Source organism: Odocoileus virginianus, chromosome 26 (genome assembly GCF_023699985.2).
Source record: "Odocoileus virginianus isolate 20LAN1187 ecotype Illinois chromosome 26, Ovbor_1.2, whole genome shotgun sequence".
Taxonomy (NCBI): Eukaryota; Metazoa; Chordata; class Mammalia; order Artiodactyla; family Cervidae; genus Odocoileus; species Odocoileus virginianus.
In genome coordinates, this window is record NC_069699.1 from 9,587,877 (window position 1) to 9,607,049 (window position 19,173).

The 19,173-nt window shown below is 43.0% G+C and overlaps 1 protein-coding gene across 1 annotated transcript in view; it reads left to right on the plus strand.

Annotated features, from left to right (window-relative positions):
• DLEC1 (DLEC1 cilia and flagella associated protein) overlaps positions 1 to 19,173 on the plus strand; it is a 98,907-nt gene that overhangs the window by 22,189 nt on the left and 57,545 nt on the right. Inside the window, exons 5-8 of the mRNA XM_020914822.2 lie at positions 4,795 to 4,905; positions 6,430 to 6,623; positions 6,830 to 7,050; positions 8,475 to 8,553. Coding sequence (XP_020770481.2) covers positions 4,795 to 4,905; positions 6,430 to 6,623; positions 6,830 to 7,050; positions 8,475 to 8,553 — 605 coding nt within the window. The remainder of the gene's footprint in view (positions 1 to 4,794; positions 4,906 to 6,429; positions 6,624 to 6,829; positions 7,051 to 8,474; positions 8,554 to 19,173) is intronic.

A 19,173-nucleotide genomic window follows, 5' to 3' on the forward strand; every position in this document is an offset into this window, starting at 1 on the left:
TTTCCCTAACATCTGCCAAAGATGAATGAAAAGGTTTGGTTGGTTAGTTTTTCCTATCATTATGAACTCATGGATTTCGTAACTAGTTATGTTTATTGTCCTGTTGATGCTCAGATTGTCCCATCTTTAGCCACTTGGGGCCTTTTCAAGTTGATGCCTGACTCTATTGGCATAACATTGGTTGCCTGTGGTAAACTTCCTTACTTTCTGAAATGATCAGATGTTCCAGGTTCATCTTGTGTGTTTATTGCTCCAGACCTGGAATCGGCCATTTCTCCAAGAAGTTCTGGTACCTTATGTTCCCCCCAAAGATTTTGATCTGTCATCCTGCATCCCTGAAAATTGTCATTTTCCAGGGCGGTAGGGACAGTGCTTTTAGGGTGAGGAGACCTGACATGTCTGTGGCCTGCAGGGAGGGAGAGGTAGAAGGTACAGTGGCTTCAGAAAGCTTTACACTTATGGGGTCCTGCTGGGGACCAGGTGATGGGTAAGATGCTTTGCGAATGTTATTCCACTGAATCCTTCCGACAACCCCGCGAGATAGGTTTTCTCTCCATTTACAGGTGTAGGAGTTGAGAGAGGAGCTCAGATGTTCCCTAAATTCCCACAGCTGAAAAGGGCTGGGACCCAACTTTGGACTTGTGTCTGCTGTCAAAGCCCGTCTCTCTCTTCTGTCAGGAGGAGGATGAAGGCCTGTCGTCCAGGCAGTGTCTCGCGGTTGTAGATGACTTCCCCCAGGGTGTGTGGGGCCCTGTCCCCTCTCAGGTCTGCCCTCGCTGAAGCTCAGCCCCGTGAGACCGTGAGCACCCCGTGCAGATTCCATATCTCCTGTTCCCCCTTCTCTGCAGCACTCGTGTAGCTGCCAGACCCCCTCCCTCAGTCTTGGATTTAGGCAGAGATAACTGGTAGTGGATTCTCGGGAGGATTTGTTGGTTGTCTGCTATCTGCCAAGTCTGCGGAGTCAGATACTGTCCCTGGTCTTTGGTAGGATTCTTCTGGCTAGAGATCAGGGGAGATTACATAATTATTTGTTTGTTTGCTTTTAATGAAAGTGGAACAAAACATTGAGAACTGGGAAACAGTTATCAGCCAAGAGCGTTTCCCAGTGACCTTCATTTTATTTTTTTACCCCAGATAATTTTAAGTTATGGGCTTCCTAGGTGGTGCTAGTGGTAAAGAACCCACCTGCCAATACAGGAGATTTAAGAGACGTGGTTAAAAAAAAAAAAAAAAAGAAAAGAAAAGACGTGGGTTTGATCCCTGGGTTAGGAAAATCCCCTGCAAGAGGAAATGACAACCCACTCCAGTATTCTTGCCTGGAGAATCCCCATGGACAGAGGAGCCTGGCAGGCTGCACTCCATGGGATCACAGAGTCGGACATGACTGAGCGACTTAGCACGCAATATTAGGCAGACGTTATCCACCCTGGTTTCTCAGCCTTCTGCTGGCAAGGTTTCTCTTTTTTATTTCAGAAATAGCAGAAGTAGAGACCTTAATCCAGTTCCCTGGACACCTTTCTGGTTCTGCTTCTCAGGGCAGAAAGTGGTGTCCCAAGAACCTCTTTCGTAACCTGGATGATTGATCGTGAAGATGATTGTTATTTGAGACACTGAAGTAACCTTTCTGTCTTGGCTAATACAAATGTCACAAGGTGGAAAACGTGAAAATTCTCCAGACAGAGGGAGAAAGATCAGAATTCTGCAGAATGTTCTGTGCTTTTGTTCCCTTTCCTTGCTGGTATTTTATCTGCATTATCTTTTGGGAAGGGGAGCAGCCAGTGCCTTGCATTGCCATGCTCAGGAGCAGGGTCCATGTAGGAAGCCCACCCTTCCTACAAGAGGTCACACGGCCAGTTCAGGGTGCCCAGGGCTCACCTAGTCCACGCCTGGGGTGGAGAGAGACTTCCCAAAGCCCTGATAACAAGCTGCGCCCCACCAGCCCCACTCCTGCAGACACGGAACTGCCCACGGCCTAGGGAGGACCTTGGAGGGAATGGTATCAGAAGAGAGGATACACCTCCTTGCCACATGGCCTTTGCCATTTTTCTGGAAGCTTTATCTTATCTTTTAATATTTCAAATAGGCCATTGCCAAGTCCTTGGGAACTGGGCTGGATTGTGTCAGTTTTGCATTGCTGCCAGTCCCTGCTGAGGGCTCTGTATTGCAGAGGAGAGGCCTGGGCTCCACATTTGCCCAGAATGGCCCTTTCAGCTGTGGTTCTGGGATGGACCAATGAGAGGCTTTTGGTGAATTTTGGAAGGAAGCCTCTGTTCTCCAGAAACAGGAGTGGGTAGGTGACTGAGCAGTTTTGAGTTTCCTAGCAGAGTCCAGATCATGTCCCAAGAGTCCCTTGCTTCAGTGCTGTGGGCTGAAGTTCTTCATGATGAATTAATTCCCTGACCTCTCTCCTGCTCCGTAATCCCCTACATTCAAAAACCTCCCCTTTATTTGGCTGCAGCGCAGTTTGTGGGATCCTAGTTCCCCAGTGAGAGATTGAACCTGCCTCCCCTGCAGTGGAAGCATAACCTGCGCCCCTGCAGTTCACATAACCCCTGAACCATCAGGGAAATCCAGAAAGTCCTCTTTAAAGCACCATGTGTGTTAATGGAACAAGCAACAAAGCTTGAAAACTTTCAAGTCTTCCATTCACCCTATTTATTCCTTAATTTTTATCAAAGTAGTAGTGCACATGATTCTTTTCTTTTTTTTTTTTTTTGACTGTTCAGTTCAGTCGCCCAGTCATGTCCGACTCTTTGCAACCCCAGGGACTGCAGCGCGCCAGGCTTCCCTGTCTATCGCCAACTCCCAGAGTTTATTCAGACTCGTGTCCATTGAGATGGTGATGCCATCCAACCATCTCATCCTCTGTCGTCCCCTTCTCCTCCTGCCTTCAGTCTTTCCCAGCATCAGGGTCTTTTCCAATGAGTCAGTTCTTCACATCAGGTGGCCAGAGGATTGGAGTTTTAGCTTCAGCATCAGTCCTTCCAATGAATATTCAGGACTGATTTCCTTTAGGATGGACTGGTTTGATCTCCTTGCAGTTCAAGGGACTCTCAAGAGTCTTCTCCAACACCACAGTTCAAAAGCATCAATTCTTCAGCACTTAGCTTTTTTATGTTGCAGCTCTCACATTCATACATGACCACTGGAAAAACCATAGCTTTGACTAGACCTTTGTTGGCAAAGTAAAGTCTCTGCTTTTTAATATGCTGTCTAAGTTGGTCATGACTTTTCTTTCCAGGAGCAAGCGTCTTTTAATTTCATGGCTGCAGTCACCATCTGCAATGACTTTGGAGCCCAAGAAAATAAAGTCTGTCACTGTTTCCACTGTTCCCCCATCTGTTTGCTGGGGGTGGGGTTGACTGTGCTGAGTCTTTATTGGTGCCCTTGGAGTTTCTCTTGTTGGAGTGAGCAGCGACTGCTCTCTAGTTGTAGTGCATGGGCTTCTCAATGTTGTGGGTTCTCCTGTTGTGGAACACAAGCTCTCGGCATGCAGGCTTCAGTAGTTGTGGCTCGTGGGCTCTAGAGTGCAGGCTAAGTAGTTTTGGCGCACCGGCTAAGTTGCCTCATGGCCTGTGGGATCTTGTCAGACCAGGGGTTAAACTCATGTCCCCTGCATCGGCAGGCAGAGTCTTAACCACTGGACTACCGGGGAAGTCTTGTGTACATGGTTTTAAAAAACCAAATTGTTTAGAAAAACTTCTAATAAAATAGAAAAAAAATCCTCACCTACATATGTCATTCCACATTTGTCCAAACCCACAGACTGTAGAATACCAAGAGTGAATCCTAATAGAAACTTCAGGCTTCATGTGATAATGGTGTGTCAGTGTAGGGATCATCAGTTGTAAGGGATGTTGATACAGGGGGAGGCTGTGCATGTGTGGGGCCTGAGAATATGTGGGAAACCTCTGTACCACCTTCTCAATTTTGCTACAAATCTAACACTGCTGAAAAAAAGAGTCTGTTGGAAAAAATCCTCCACCTCACCTTTCCCAACTTCAGTCCACTTGTCAGACATGGCCATTTTTAGCTCTAATTCTTCTGGAAGCCTCTGAAAAAGATACCTTTTCTACTGTTTCCATGCTCATCAACCAATGATGTTATTTATCAACTTCCCATTCTATTAAATGAGATCTTCTCTCTGGTCGGTTGGTGGTTGGCTGATCTAGCTGGGCTTAGCTGGCTAGACCAACGTCCAGCTGTGCGTCCAGCTGAACATGGTTCCCCCTGCCACATGTTGGGTTCAAGCCTGCTCCACAGGGATACCTGCTGGGGTCCAGGGTGAAGGGCCAGGAGCTCTTCTCATGACGATGGCGAAGACACAAGAGGGAAGGCTCAGCTGCACAAGCACCTTTCAGAATCCTGCCAGCATCTCATGGTCAAAGCACATCGTACCGCCAACATCAAGGGTGAAGAAGTGGGCTCTGTCTCTAGTGATAGGAACTGCACACTCACATGGCAGGCTTCTAGCCATGTGAAGATTGAAGCCAGAGAAGAGTGAAAAATTGGGGCCACTCATCAATCTATTCTATTTCTCCTAACTCTTTTTTATTGACCTCTCTGCGAGTAACCATATTTTGGCTCAAATAATATCACAACACAGCCTTGCCCAATGGTTGGCCTTTTATAAGTGACCAACTTAAATACTCACTGATAAGTTTCTTAAATCTCAAAATGACCACCAAAGAATTTTATTAGGTGGTTTAGGCTGGGAGGATGAAGAAAGCTTGAGTGTAGTTTCTTTGGCGTCAATCTGCCTTGAAACACCTTTTCTCGTTCCCTTCTGTGTAGTGAAGACCATCTTCAGGTGGTGCGTGGACAATGAGTTGCTACGGAAGCATCATTTGATCTGCCCGAATGATTACTACAGTGATCCAGTGCCATTTTGCTCTGCACCTAAAGGTAATGCCTCTGTACTGCCTTTCCAGCCTCTGATCCCATTCCACGGAAGTTCTTTAGAAGCAGGACCACAGCAGCCACCTCTGTGCCATTTCCTTGTTCGTAGATCTTTTGGTCATGGCTATTGGGAGGGTCAGCTGTGAGCATGCCACTTCCTCACTAGCTTACTAACGCCTACGAGATAAAAGTCTCAGCTTCTCAAAATGGAATATGATACCCCAATCGGTTGCCCAACGACAAGGTGTGGCATTATTTTAAAATGTAGTTGAATAAATCATGAGAGGGCGGATCTGCAGACATAGACGAGCAAGGGAGCAAGTGTCTCATGGGCTCAGAACACAGACCTAAGGGTTCTGCATAGCCCTTACAGGCCAGGAGCGACTTTGAGTGTGGAGAGAAGGTTGGGAGCAGCAAAGGCTGCGTGTGTGTGAATGTGATACTGGGCTAGTTTCCTGCACTGTGGGAGGCAAGATCCTCTGAGAATGAGTGCGTGGGAAGCTGTCTTGTGGGCTTAAGCAGGAAGGTAAAGTTTTGGAAGTGTCACCCTGTAGATCCTGTGACCAAACATCTGGATGGCAGCCTGGTGGTGCCAGGCTCCAAAGGCAAGCTCGTCAGCAGCCCCAGTCAGTGGGACTCTGATGACCGCTTGGGGGTTTGGAGCTGAGAAAGCCTTTGGGGTAGGAGGATGGGGGTCCAGAGAATTGAGGATGTAGATGAAGAGAGAGTTTAACTGACGGCCTGGGCCCTGCTGACAGGTGAGGCCAGAAAGAAGGAAGCAGAACCGAGTGCCTGGGATACCCAGCCACTTAATTTCTAGCCAACTTTCAAATACTATCCTAGGCAGATAAATAAGGATGGATTTAACATGTATTGAGGATTTTTTTTTTCCTGTGGGATCTGGTTCTATTTCTTTTTCAAATCAGTTTTATTGGCGTATAGTTGATTTACAGTCTTGGGTTATTTTTAGGCATATGGTAAGGTGAGTCAGTATACATACATATATATTCCACTCTCTTTTAGACTCTGTTCCCATACAGGTCATTAGAGTACTGAGTAAATGTTGTTGAGCGCTCACCTGTTACTGTGCTGGGAGATGTGATGGGACTGGTTTCACTGCTCTCCTGCTGGGAACGTTGAATATCCTCACTTAACCTTTTGGAGATGATTTTGCAGTCCACAAAGCTAATACAAACTGATTTCTCATGTGAGCCTTTTAAAAGCGTGTTCACACATGCGGTATGTGTCCATGCGTATGTGTGACAGTCGTCCTCTCCTGTTCCTGGCCGTGTTTGACAAGTGAACAGATAATACAGTGTGAACACTAGAGTCTCAAGGATACAGAGTAAGTTCCAGGAGTAACTGATACGCTGAAGGGCAGTTATTTAATACATCTGGTGTAGGAAATATAAACATTTAGAAGAAAGAAAAAAGAAGCTAGCGGTGCCTCTGGTAATTTCATTTGGTCATCTTGGATGGCTCACCTCCTCCCCTGGGTCTGGTAACTTCCTGTTTTTCCCGGTGCCACAGGTGTCTCTGTCCCTGGATATTCAAAACTGACGTTTAGTTCTGAGAAACGTTCCATCCCAAAGAAAGAGCTGAGCAAGAAGCCCACGTGCAGGAAGATGTCCTCTCAGTCTGCAGAGGAGACGGACTATACTATGGACAGCCTCACATGGGACTCGTCTTTTAAGGCCAAACTCAGACCCAGAGCAGCCGTCGAGGTGAGTTTGAAGCCAGTGTGTGGTGGGGGGTGGGGGGCAGGGCCATGATGAGGGGGAAGGGGTTCCAGGTGACACACGTTGTCGTAATGAAGCCACAGCAAAACAGGAGGGTGTCTTTGGCCATCAGGGGTCTCGGATCAGCAAGATGTCAATGCACACGGCCCATTGGCCTCCCATTGACTCTATCCTTTTCTCCCATTTCAAAGAAAACAGGTTTACCGAAGAATAAAAACTGGATGAACCATTTACGGGCGCCCCAGAGGCAGCTGGAACGGCTTCAGCTTGCCAGGATGGAGAGTCGGAACCGCTTCCTGAGAAACCCTCGCTTTTTCCCTCCTAACACTCCGTTGGGAGGCAAGTCTCTTCTCTTTCCTCCCAAGAAGCCAGCACGGATAGGCAAATTCCAGGACGGAGAGCTGGAGGAGAGGTGCGTCTTTTCCTGACTTGTATTCTCAGAGAATCTGACCCTGCAGAGGAAAGCGCAGAAAGAAGGTCGTGGATCTGCCTTGCTTCTGGAGGGTCCCCGAGGTTTGGGGCCAGAGGGTCAGGATCCGAGTTGAGCAGGGCTTCAGGGCTGCCTACGGGTGTGGCCTTGGGACATCCCCAGAGTCCTGGGTTTGTGCTTTTCTGACCTTTTCTTGAGGAATAGGGGTTAGTGTTGGCCCTTTGCTTATATCTGAACAGCCTCGGTCAAATGGGAGGCATCTCCATAGCCATGTGCTCCTGCTGTTACATTCATGTGTCTTGGATAATAAAAATGTTTAAAATCTGCATAAAGACAAGTAACTAGTACAGATAGTGATTTTTCTTTAAAAGAGTGTGTGCGCTCAGTCACTCAGTCGTGTCTGACTCTTTGGGACCCCGTGGACTATAGCCCGCCAGGCTTCTCTGCCCATGGAATTTTCCAGGCAAGAATACTGGAGCGGGTTGCCATTTCCTGCTCCAGGGGATCTTCCTGTCCCAGAAGGTCGAACCTGCATCTCCTTACCCACTGAGCCACCTAGGAAGCCGTTTGTCTATATTTCAGTAATTGTCCATATAAAGGGAACGATTTGCTTCATGGGTTCTTAATTTTAATGGACTTAAAATGATTAGTGTGGGACTTCCCTAATGGTCGGGTGAATAAGACTCTGTGCTCCCCAATTCAGGGGCTCAGGTTCGATCCCTTGTCAGGGAACTAAATCCCACATGCTACCAGTAAAGATCCTGCCTGCCTCAACAAAGGCCTGGTACAGCCAAATAGACTGGAAAAAAAAAACTATTAATGTTTATTTATTAGAGAAATAATATGTTTTTATTTAAAAAAAAAAAAAAAATTTGCTTAGACTTCACCGGTGGTCCAGTGAGTAAGACGCTGTGCTCCTAATGCAGGGGGCCTGGATTTGATCCCTAGTTGGGGAACTAAGATTCCAGAAGCCACTTGGTGCAGCCAAAAAGAAAAGAGAAAAACCAAAAATGAAAAGATTTGCTGAGAAAAAATAGCACCTATGTAAAAAATGCAATTAACATATTGGTGTTTGGGACTTTTTATGTAGCAGAGCAGCTTCTCGCTGCGATCTATTGAAAGTCAGCCCTCGACACAAGGGTTTGTAAAAGTAAAATAAATTTAAAAAAATATATTGGTGTTTAAGCCTCCAGAGTTTTCCCTGTTCTGTGTGTAGCTATATATATATATCTTCACAAAGATTCAATCTTGCTGTAAAATTGTTTGGTGACCTGCTTTGCGAACAATAAAACCCGAAGGATGATGTGTTGCCAGTCTCTTTGATGGCTTGAATGTATTTATTTTCCATGAATCACTTACAGGGATGAAACTAACAGCCTCTCTCACCCTCCCTTGCCCTCCCACAGTTGTGCTGATACTCCAGTGTTTCTAGCTAAGCCCTCCATCGGATTTTTCACAGATTATGAAATTGGACCAGTTTATGAGGTAAGAATCTGGTTTCTTTACATATCCCACTCTGCTTCCTTATTTTTAAAAAGTCTTTGCTGTGGAAATTTAAAAACATGCACACACACACACACACAGGCCATACTCAGAACTAGGGAAAAAACTGTCATGTTCCCTTATGAGCCCATCACCCAGCTTCAGTTACCTACCTGCATCCAGCAAGTCTGGTTTCATCTGTTGCCCCCACAGTTTCATGTATGTGGATCTGTGTGCACATGCGTACACTGGAGTATTTAAGGGGGAAAGCTTAGACAGCATGTCATTCTTCAGTTAATACTTTAGTGAGTATCTCTTACCAGGTAAGGACTTTTAAAGAATAACCATCATCACACCCAGCAGTATTAACAGTGATTCCTTAATATCAGCTAATATCCACTCATGTCTGATTTTTATCCATTTATTTTTTTTAAAGTCAACTTATAACTAGTTTCTTTAAATCAGAATTCAAACATTGCGTTTGGTTAGAGTATCTCTTATTTCTCCCACATTTTTTTTAATAATTCCTCCATCCTTTTATTTTTTAAAATGCCGTCTGTAGAAGAAACTGTAATTTCTTACAGTCTAAATTTGGCTCATTGCTTTATTTTATTTATTTATTTATTTTTGGCTGTGCTGGGTCTTCGTTGCTGCGCAGACTTCTGTCTTAACTGGAGAGTGGAGGCTGCTTTCTAGCTGCGGTGCCCTGGCTTCCCATTGTGATGGCTTCTCTTGTTGCGGGGCACAGACTCTAGGGCGCCAGGGCTTCAGTAGTTGCAGCGGGTGGGGTCAGTAGTTGTGGCTGTCAAGCTGAGGAGCGCAGGCTTAGTTGCTCCATGGCGTGTGGGATCTTCCTGGGTCAGGGATTGAACCCATGTCTCTCACATTGGCAGGTGGATTCTTTACCACTGAGCCACCAGGGAAGCCCCGGCTTTACTGTTTGTTTTTAATTTAATTTTTATTTTAGAGTACAGTTGTTTTCCTGTGTTGTGTTAGTTTCAGGTGTACAACAAAGTGACTCAGTTATACGTATACATGCATCCTTTTTCAAATTCTTTTCCTATTTAGGTTATTATAGAATATTGAGTAGAGTCCACTGTGCTATACAGTAGGTCCATATTGATTATCTTTTTTATATAAATGTGTATATGTTAATGCCGAATCCCTAATTTATTCCTCCCCCTACCTTTTTCTTTTGATAGCTGTAAGTTTGTTTTTGGAGTCTGAGTCCATTTCTGTTTTGCAAATAAGTTCATTTTTATAATTGTTTAGAAATCCACCTATAAATGATATGCTATTTGTCATATTTATCTATCTGACTTACTTCACTTAAGATAATAATCTCTAGGTCCTTCCATGTTGCTGAAATGGCGTTATTTCATTCTTTTTTCTGGTTGAGTCATATTCCATTCTATTAATACATAGGTATCTATCTTCTTTATCTCTTCATCTGTTATGGACATTTAGGTTGCTTTCATGTCATGGCTATTGTAAGTTGTGCTGCAGTAAATACTGGGGTTCATGTATCTTTTTGAATTACATTTTTTCTAGATACATGCTCAGCAGGAGGATTGCTGGATCATATGGTAGTTCTATGTTTAGCTTTAAGGAACCTCAATACTGTTCTCCATAATGGTGTTCCCAGTTTACATTCCCACCAACGGAGTAGGGGGATTCTGTTTTCTCTGCACTGCCTCTAGCATTTATTGTTTGTAGAGGTTTTCTGTTTTCTTTCTTTATGGCTGCGCTAGGTCTTGTTTGTTGTGTGCAGGCTTTCTCTAGTTGCAGCCAGTGGGGCTGCTCTTTCCTGGGCCAGGGATCAAACCTGTATCCCCTGCGTTGGCAGGCGGACTCTTAACTGCTGGACCACCAGGGAACTCCTTGTAGAATTTTCGATGAAGGCCATTCTGACTGGTGAGGTGATACCTTCTGGTAGTTTTGTTCTGCATTTCCTTAATTAGTGATGTTGAATATCTTTTCATGTGCTTTTTGGTCATCTGTGTGTCTTCTTTGGGAAAATGTCTATTTAGATCATCCACCCATTTTTTGATTTGGTTGTTTCTTTGGTATTGAGCTGAATGAGCTATTTTTGTATATTTTGGGGATTAACCTGTCAGTTGCTTCATTAGAAAATATTTTCTCCCATTTTGTAGGGTGTTTTTTTTTTTTTTATGGTTTCCTTTGCTCTGAAAAAGTGTTTAAATTTAATTAGATCCCACTTGTTTACTTTTGTTTTTATTTTCATTACTATAGGAGGTGGATTGAAAAAGATATTGCTGCAATTTATGTCAAAGAGTGTTCTGCCTATGTTTTCCTCTAAGAGATTTATAATATCTAACCTCAAATTTAGATCTTTAATCCATTTTGAGTTTATCTTTGTGTATGGTGTTAGAGATTGTTCTAATTTCATTCTTTTACATGTAGGTGTTCAGTTTTCCCAGCATCACTTATTGAAGAGACTGTTTTTCCCCCACTGTATATTCTATTTTTTAAAAACTTATTTGACTGCACTGGGTCTTGGTTGTGGTATGAGGGCTCTAGTTCTCTGACTAGGGGTTGAACCCAGCCCCGATACATTGGGATCATAGAGTCTTAACCACTGGACCACTAGGGAAGTCCTTCCACTGTGTATTCTTGCCTCCTTTGTCGTAGAGTAATTGACCATAGGTGCATGAGCTTACTTCTGGGCTTTCTCTCCTGTTCAGTTGATTCTTTCAGTTTTTGCTCCAGTACCATATTGTTTTGATTACTGTGGCTTTGTATTCTAGCCTGCAGTCAGGGAGCCTGATTCCTCCAGCTCTGTTTTTCTTTGTCAGAATAGGTTTAACTGTTCAGTCTTTTTGTGTTTCCATACACATTTAAAAAACTTTTTGTTCTAATTCTGTGAAAAATTCCATTGGTAATTTAATAAGAGTTGCATTGACTCTGTAGATTGCCTTGAGTAATACAGTAATTTTGATAGTATTGATTCTTCCTTTTTTATTTTTTTTATTTATATATATATATATTTTTATTATTCAAGGATATACATGGTATATTTTTCCATCTGTGTCATCTGCAGTTTCTTTCATTAGCATCCTATAGTTTTCAAAGTACAGGTCTCTTGCTTCCTTAGGTAGGTTTATTCCTAGGTAATTTATTCTTTTGGATGCTATGGTAAATGGGATTGTTTCCTTAATTTTTCTTTCTCATTTTTCATTGTTAGTATATAGAAATGCAAGAGATTGCTGTGTATTGATTTTGTATCCTAAAACCTTACTGTATTCATTGATAAGCTCTAGTAGTTTTCTAGTAGAGTCTTTAGGATTTTGTATGTATAGTATCATGTCATCTGCAAACAGTAATAGTTTTACTTCTTTTCCAATTTGGATTCCTTTTATATCTTTTTCTTCTCTGATTGCCATGGGTCTAGGACTTCTAAAACTATGTTGAATAAAAGTGATGAAGGTGGATATCCTTATCTTGTTACTGATTTTGGAGGAAATCCTTTCAGTTTTTTCCTTTCAGTAGTTTCCCCTCTATGTCCACTTAATGGAAACTCTTTCATAAATGGGTGGTCAATTTTGTCAGAAGCTTTTCTGCATCTATTGTGATGAGTGTATGTTTTTTATTCTTCACTTTGTTTATGTGATATATCACACTGCCTGAATTGTGGTTTTTGAAAAATCCCTGCATGCTTGGGATGAAGCCTACTTGATCATGATGTATGATCCTTTTAATGTATTGGATTTGATTTGCTAGTATTTTGTTGAGGATGTTTGCATCTATGATCATCAGTTATATTGGCCTTACTTTTCTTTTTTTGTGGTATCTTTGTCTGGTTTTGGTATCAGAGTGATGGTAGCCTCATAGAATGAGTTTAGACAGGTTGGTTCCTCTGCAACTTTTTGAAAGAGTTTCAGAAGGACAGGTGTTGACTCTTCTCTAAATGTTTGATAGAATTTGCCTGTGAAGTCATCTAGTCCTGGACTTTCATTTGTTGGAAGTTTTAAAATCACAGTTTCAATTTCAGTACATATGATTTGTCTGTCCATATTTTCTATTTCTCCCTGGTTCGGTCTTGGAAGGCTATACATTTCTAAGAATTTGTCCGTTTCCTCTAGGTAGCCCGGTTTCCTGGCTTAGAGTTGCGTGTAGCCGTTGCTATGTTTCTCTGTCGTCTCCTTTTGTCTAACTTTCTGCGTTTCCAGTCTCTGTTCCTCAAGCTGCAGGGTTCTGGCTCTTCTTGCCGCTGGTGTCTGTCCCCTGGTGTGTGAGGTTGGTCCACGGGCTTGGGCAGGCCTCCCGGGAGGACGGACTGGTGCCTGCCCACTGGCGGGTGCCGCTGGGTCCCGTCCCTCTGACGGGCAGGCCCGTGTCGGGAGGTGTGTTATAGGCAGCCGTGGGGTCAGGCTGTCTTTAGGCGGGCTGCGTCCCCATCCTGTTGTTGTTGAGGTGTCCCAGCACCGGGGTCTGCAGCCTGTTGGGTGGTGCCAGGTCTCAATGCCAAAATGACGCCCTCCGGGAGAGATCGCACCAGCGGGTGTTCCCTGGGGTGTCCCCCGCCAGCTCCCTTGCCCCTATAGTGAGCCACAGCTGATCCCCACCTCCCTGGGAGACCCTCGGAGACCCACAGGTAGGCCTGGCCCGAGCTCCTAGGAGCTGTTGCCTTGTTCTGAGTTCCAGTGCCATGTCACGTCGTTTTTGCGCCCTCCGGCAGTCCTGTGTGGCTTCTGCACTCAAGCCCTGCTGACCTTCAAAGCCAGATGCTCTGGGCGCTCCTCCTCCAGACAGGAGACCCCCAGGCTGGGGAGTCTGACGGGGTTCGGGTGTCAGAACTCTTACTCAGTTGCAATGTGATTACTTCCCAGTTTGTGGTCACCCACTTAGCGGGTATAGGATTTGATTATTATGGTGGAAGTGCCCCTCCTACCATCTTGTGGTTTCTTCTTTGTCTTTGGGTGGTAGAATATCTTTTTTGGTAGGTTCAAATCTCTTTTGTCAGTGGTGGTTCAGTGGTTAGTTGTGGTTCAGGTGTTTCTGTAAGAGGAGTTGACCTCAAGTCCTTCTCTGCTTTCTGTCTCAGTTTGACTCTTCCTAACTGCTTTATTACGGTGATGTTAAACATATTCTTTTATCCTCCATATTTTCTATAAACTTGTTAGATGCAGAAGCTTGATTAAATTCATGTTCAAGATTTTTTTTTTTTCTTTTTTTTGGGCAAGAATACTTCTTTGGTGGGAGAGTACATTTCTTGCTGCATCCCGTCAGGAAGAGTGTGATACGTGGTTTTCCCGTTATCAGTGATGAATGGCTTCAGGTGTTATGAACCTAAATTACCCTTTATAAAGATCTTACCAACCTCTCATTTAATGCTTTAGTAGCATTAGATGGCTGTTGCCTAGATCAGTTTTTTTTTTAATTAAGGGTTATAAAATGGTGACTTCAAATTCTACTATTCTTTCTGCATTTATTATCGGTGATTTTCTGATCTTTAGAAAAACCTTCCCTCAAACTTCCATTTATTTCCCCTCTTCCTTTTACTCTTCTTGCTCCTGGAGATGACTGTTTCTATTAGTTTGGGTTCTTCCATTGTTTCTTTTTGAAACCATAGGCAAATATGTAGGTATATTTGAACGCTGTCTCCTACTTACTGTCCTCAGTTCAGTTCAGTCTCTCAGTCGTGTACGACTCTTTGCGAGCACTCCCTGCCCCTGCCAAGCCTCCCTGTCCATCACCAACTCCCAGAGTTTACTCAAACTCCTGTCCATTGAGTCGGCGATGCCATCCACCCATCTCATCCTCTGTCGTCCCCTTCTCCTCCTGCCTTCAATCTTTGCCAGCATCAGGGTCTTTTCAAGTGAGTCAGTTCTTCGCATCAGGTGGCCAGAGTTTTGGAGTTTCAGCTTCAGCATCAGTCCTTACTCTCCTCTGCAGCTTGCTTTTTTCACTTAACACTATATCCAGTGAGCTTTCAGAGCTGTGTGTAGAGACTTTCCTCTTTCCTTTTCCCAGCTTCTCTCTTGATGCTTGCCTTCCTCCATCCTGGAGAATCAGGTCAAGACCAAGCTCAGTCACCAGTTCTGTTCATTGGGTATAAATGTAGCTGTGTTTAATGGTGACAGTCCCTTCACACACATATGCATTGTACTTTGCAGTGTAAAGAGCACTTGCAAATCCATAATTCTTTAGGAGCTCTTATCCAGTGTGCAAAAGCACGCTGATATGCCGGTCATTTAGGCTAAATGTTAAAGACAGCATTTATCTCCTTGAATATAACAGTTACTCTCCTTTGGACTTGTGTGTTTGGGACTTCTGTGTCTGGTCATTGCATTTCAGAGATGGTGAGGTTGGCAGACTCAGAGAAAGAGAGCTAACATTATTTCACTTTGGGCGTGGAGTGGGCAAGGGGAGAGCTGCTGGGGGACAGACAAAAGACATTTCTCCAGGACCTGCAGGTGCCCACTGTGGGGCCTGGAGAGGAAGCGAGCACCGGCTGCGTGGGACCGTCTTCCCCTCCTGCCTTTATTCTTTCGTGGCACACTTTTATTTATCTTTCCCACCAGGTTGAAAGCCACATGGGCAGGGGTTAATTCTAGGTTTGTTTAGACCATTTTGGTATTAGTACTCACAGATGGTAGGTCTGTTGACTGAATTACCTGAATACCGGCCTACCACTTAGCCTTGCTTACTCCTCGTACAGAGTAAATCAAGAATAAATGAAAGGAGCCCATTTGCTATATAAAAATATAACGTGTGTATGTGTGTACCTCCCAAGGGCTTGCTATGTGGGTCGCCCACCCAGCAGGTATGGGACTTAATTTTTCACGATTGCATTCCTCCTCCTGTCTCATTGCAGCTTTTCTTTGTCTTTGGATCCCTTTTTTGGTAGGTTCTAGGTTTTGTATCGGTAATTGTTCAGCAGTTAGTTGTGATTTGGGTGTTTTTGTGAGAGGGGCTGAGCTTGCATCCTTCTCTTCCCTTTCGTCTGCCGTCCCCCAGGAGTTTGGATAAGGTGGTGAGTGACAGCTTACAAGCAGTTTTAAAGATACCTGTTCCTTTAAAAGGTTGCTAAATATGCAGACTGTTTAAATATATACGCAAGTATATGTAAATGAATATTAAAATTAAAGTACAGTATAATGATTATGAGTAGGATCTTTGAGTCTGTATGGTTGGAAGAAACCACTCATTGCCCAGAGAAACGTACATAATTAGCACATTTCAGGGAAGGGCACACAGTATCATTTTTTTCATAAACTTGTGTTGACACTGATGAAACCTTTTATTTATTTTGTAATTTGGGGGATTTTTTAAAATTATGGTTGATTTACAGTGTTGTGTTAATGTCTGCTGTATAGCAAGGTGGTTCGGCTATACATACATACACGTTCTTTTTTTTTTACTCTTTGGCACTAAGGTTTATCGTAGGATACTGAAGATAGTTCTCTGTGCTACACAGTAGGACCTTGTTGTTTGTCCATTCTGTATGTAATAGCTTACATCTACTAACCCCGACCTCCAGCTCCACCCTTCCCCCAGCCCCCTTGGCAGCCACAAATCTGTTCTCTGTCCATGACTCTGTTTCATAGATAGGTTCATTTGTGGTATATTTTAGATTTCACGTGTAAGTTGCATCATATGGTATTTGTCTTTCCTTCTGACTTACTTCACTTAGTATGATAATCCCTAGTTGCATCCATGTTGCTGCAGATGGCATTATTTTGTTCTTTTTTAATTGCTGAGTCGTATTTCATTGTATATAAACACCACAGCTATGTTGATTCCTTTGTCAATGGACATTTAGATTGTTTCCATGTCTTGGCTGTCATGAATAGTGCTGCTGTGAACATAGCGGTGTGTTCATCTTTTTGGATTCGAGTTTTGTTTGGATATATGCCCAGGAGTTGGATTGCTGGTAATTCTGTTTTTAGTTTTCTGAGGAACATTCCATACTGTTTTCCATAGTGGCTGTACCAGCTTACATTCCCACCCACCAACAAGGAGAGTTCCCTTTTCTCCTAATGGCGGAGACTTCACATCCTCTCCAGCATTTGTTATTTGTAGAGTTTTTAATAATAACCATTCTGACTGGTGTGAAGTGGTACCTCATTGTAGTTTTGATTTGCATTTTTCTAGCAATTAGTTGATGTTGAGCACCATGTTGAGCATCTTTTCATGTGCCTATTGACTGACCATTTGCATTTCTTCCTTGGAGAAATGTCTAATTAGGTCTTCTGCTCATTTTTCGATTGGGCTCCTTGTTTTTTTGTTGAGTTGTATGAGCTCTTCGTATATTTTGGAAATTAAGTCCTTAATGGTCCTATGATTTGCAAATATCTTCTCCCATTCTGTGGGTTGTCTTTTCAATTTTTTTTTTTTTTTAAGTTTTCCTTTGCTGTGCAAAAGCTTGTGAGTTTGATTAGGTCCCACTAGTTTATTTTTGGTCTTATTTCTGTTGCCTTGGAAGACTTACCTTATAAAATGTTGATATGGTTTATGTCAGAGAATGTTTTGCCTATGAGCTTTTCTAGGAGTTTTATGTTTGTTAATGTTTGTTTTATATATTTGGGTACTCCTGTATTAGGTGCATTTATGTTGACGAGTATAAAATCCTCCTCTTGTCGTTTTTCATCATATGGTATCTTTCTTTATAGCCTTTGTTTTAAAGCCTGTTTTGTCTGAAATACCTTTTGTATGCCCTTACTTTCAATCTGCATGTTTCCTTTGCTCTAAAGTGGGTCTCTTATAGGCAGCATATTGCCGGCTCTTGTTTTTTTGTTTTTCTTTTAATCCTGTCTGCTACTCTGTGTCTTTTGACTGGAGCATTTAGTCCATTGACATTTAAGGTAATAACTGATAGATATGCATATTGCCATTTTAAACCTTATTTTCCAGTTGATTTTACGATTCTTCTTTGTCCCTTTCTTTTTCTCTTGTAGTTTGATTTTCTTTTGTAGTATATTTATGTTCTCTTCTTTTTGTTAATCTATTTTATGCTTCTGATTTGTGATTACCCTGTTTTTCAAATCTGTTAAGCCCATTCTATATCTACCTACCTTAGACTGGGAGTCATACAGGCTCAAACACATCCTAGGAAAGGAAAAAAATCTACATTTTCTTACTGTCCTCCCCCACATTTTATGATTCTGATGTCCTCTTTTACATCTTCATGTTCATCCTTTTGCTGTTCATTATTGTTTCATCACTTTCACCAAAATATTTTTATTTTTTTAAAAACTCTGTGTTTTGGGCTTCCCAGGTGGTGCTAATGGTAAAGAACCTGCCTGCCAATGCAGGAGACAGACATAATGGACACGGGTTTGATCCCTGGGTCGGAAGTTCCCCTGGAGGAGGGCATGGCCCTCCAGTATCCTTGCCTGGAGAATCCGATGGAGCAGGAGCCTGGAGAGCTAGAGTCCATGGGTCCCAAGCAGCTGGATGCAACTGAAGTGATTTAGCACGCATGTACTGGTTTATTTGGGTGATTTGCTTTCCAGTCGTGATTTTCTCTTTCCTATAGATCCTTTCTTCTTTTTTATTTAGGGAAGACCTTTCACTATTTCCTTTAGGATAGGTTTAGTATTGCTGTATTCTTTTAGTTTTTACTTGTCTGAGAAATTCTCTCTCCCCTCCTATTCTAAACGATAATCTTGCTGGGTAGGGTATCCTAGGTTGCAGATTTTTCCCTTTCAGAACTTTGAATATATCTTGCCATTCCCTTCTGGCCTGCAGCTTTTCTGTAGAGAAATCAGCTTTATGGGGGGTCCCTTGTAATTAGCTCTTTGTTTTACTGGTGCTACCTTTATAATCCTCCTTATCTTTTACTTTTGCCATTTTTATTTTATGTCTCAGCGTAGGTCTGTTTGGGTTTACCTTGTTTGGGACTCTCTGTGCTTCCTGTACCTGGGTATCTGTTTCCTTCTCTAGATTTGGGAAGTTTTCAGCCATAGTTCCTACAAATATATTTTCAATCCCCTTTTCTCTTTCTTGCCCTTCTGGAATCCCAATTATGCATAGGTTGGCATGCTTTAGATTATCACATAGATCTCCTATTTTCATTTTTTTCATTTGGCTTTCTGTCTGCTGTCCTGATTGGGTGATTTCCCTTATTCTAGCCTCAAGATCACTTGTTCGTTCTCCTGCATTATTTGTTCTGCTGTTCATTGCCGTTAGTTCATTTTAGTCTCGGAAATGAGTTTTATAATTTTTCTTGGTTCCTCTTTAGAGTTTCTAGTTCCTCTTAACAATATACTCTGCATTTCTGTTGATACCCTTTCTTAATTTGTTCAGTATTTTCGTTATTTCCTTTTTGAAATCAGTGTCTATTAGACTGAAGAGGTCTGTTTCATTGTTTATTCTTTCAGGGAAAGGGAATTCTCTTGGTCTTATAACTGGGAGTGGTTCCCCTGCTTCTTCATTTTACTTATTTATTTCTCTTGCTCTCTGAGTTTATGAAAAGCATCTATTTACTGTGGTCTTGGAGGGCCGTTTGTCTGTGGGAGTGTTCCTGTGTGGCTTGTGTGGGTTTAGTATTTTTTTTGGTGCAAGGACTGTTTTCAGTATGGATGCCTGTCACCTCTTCTCAGCCTGTGTTGGCCGTTATGATGCTGCAGCCGGTGCCTGGGCCTGGAGCTCTCAGAG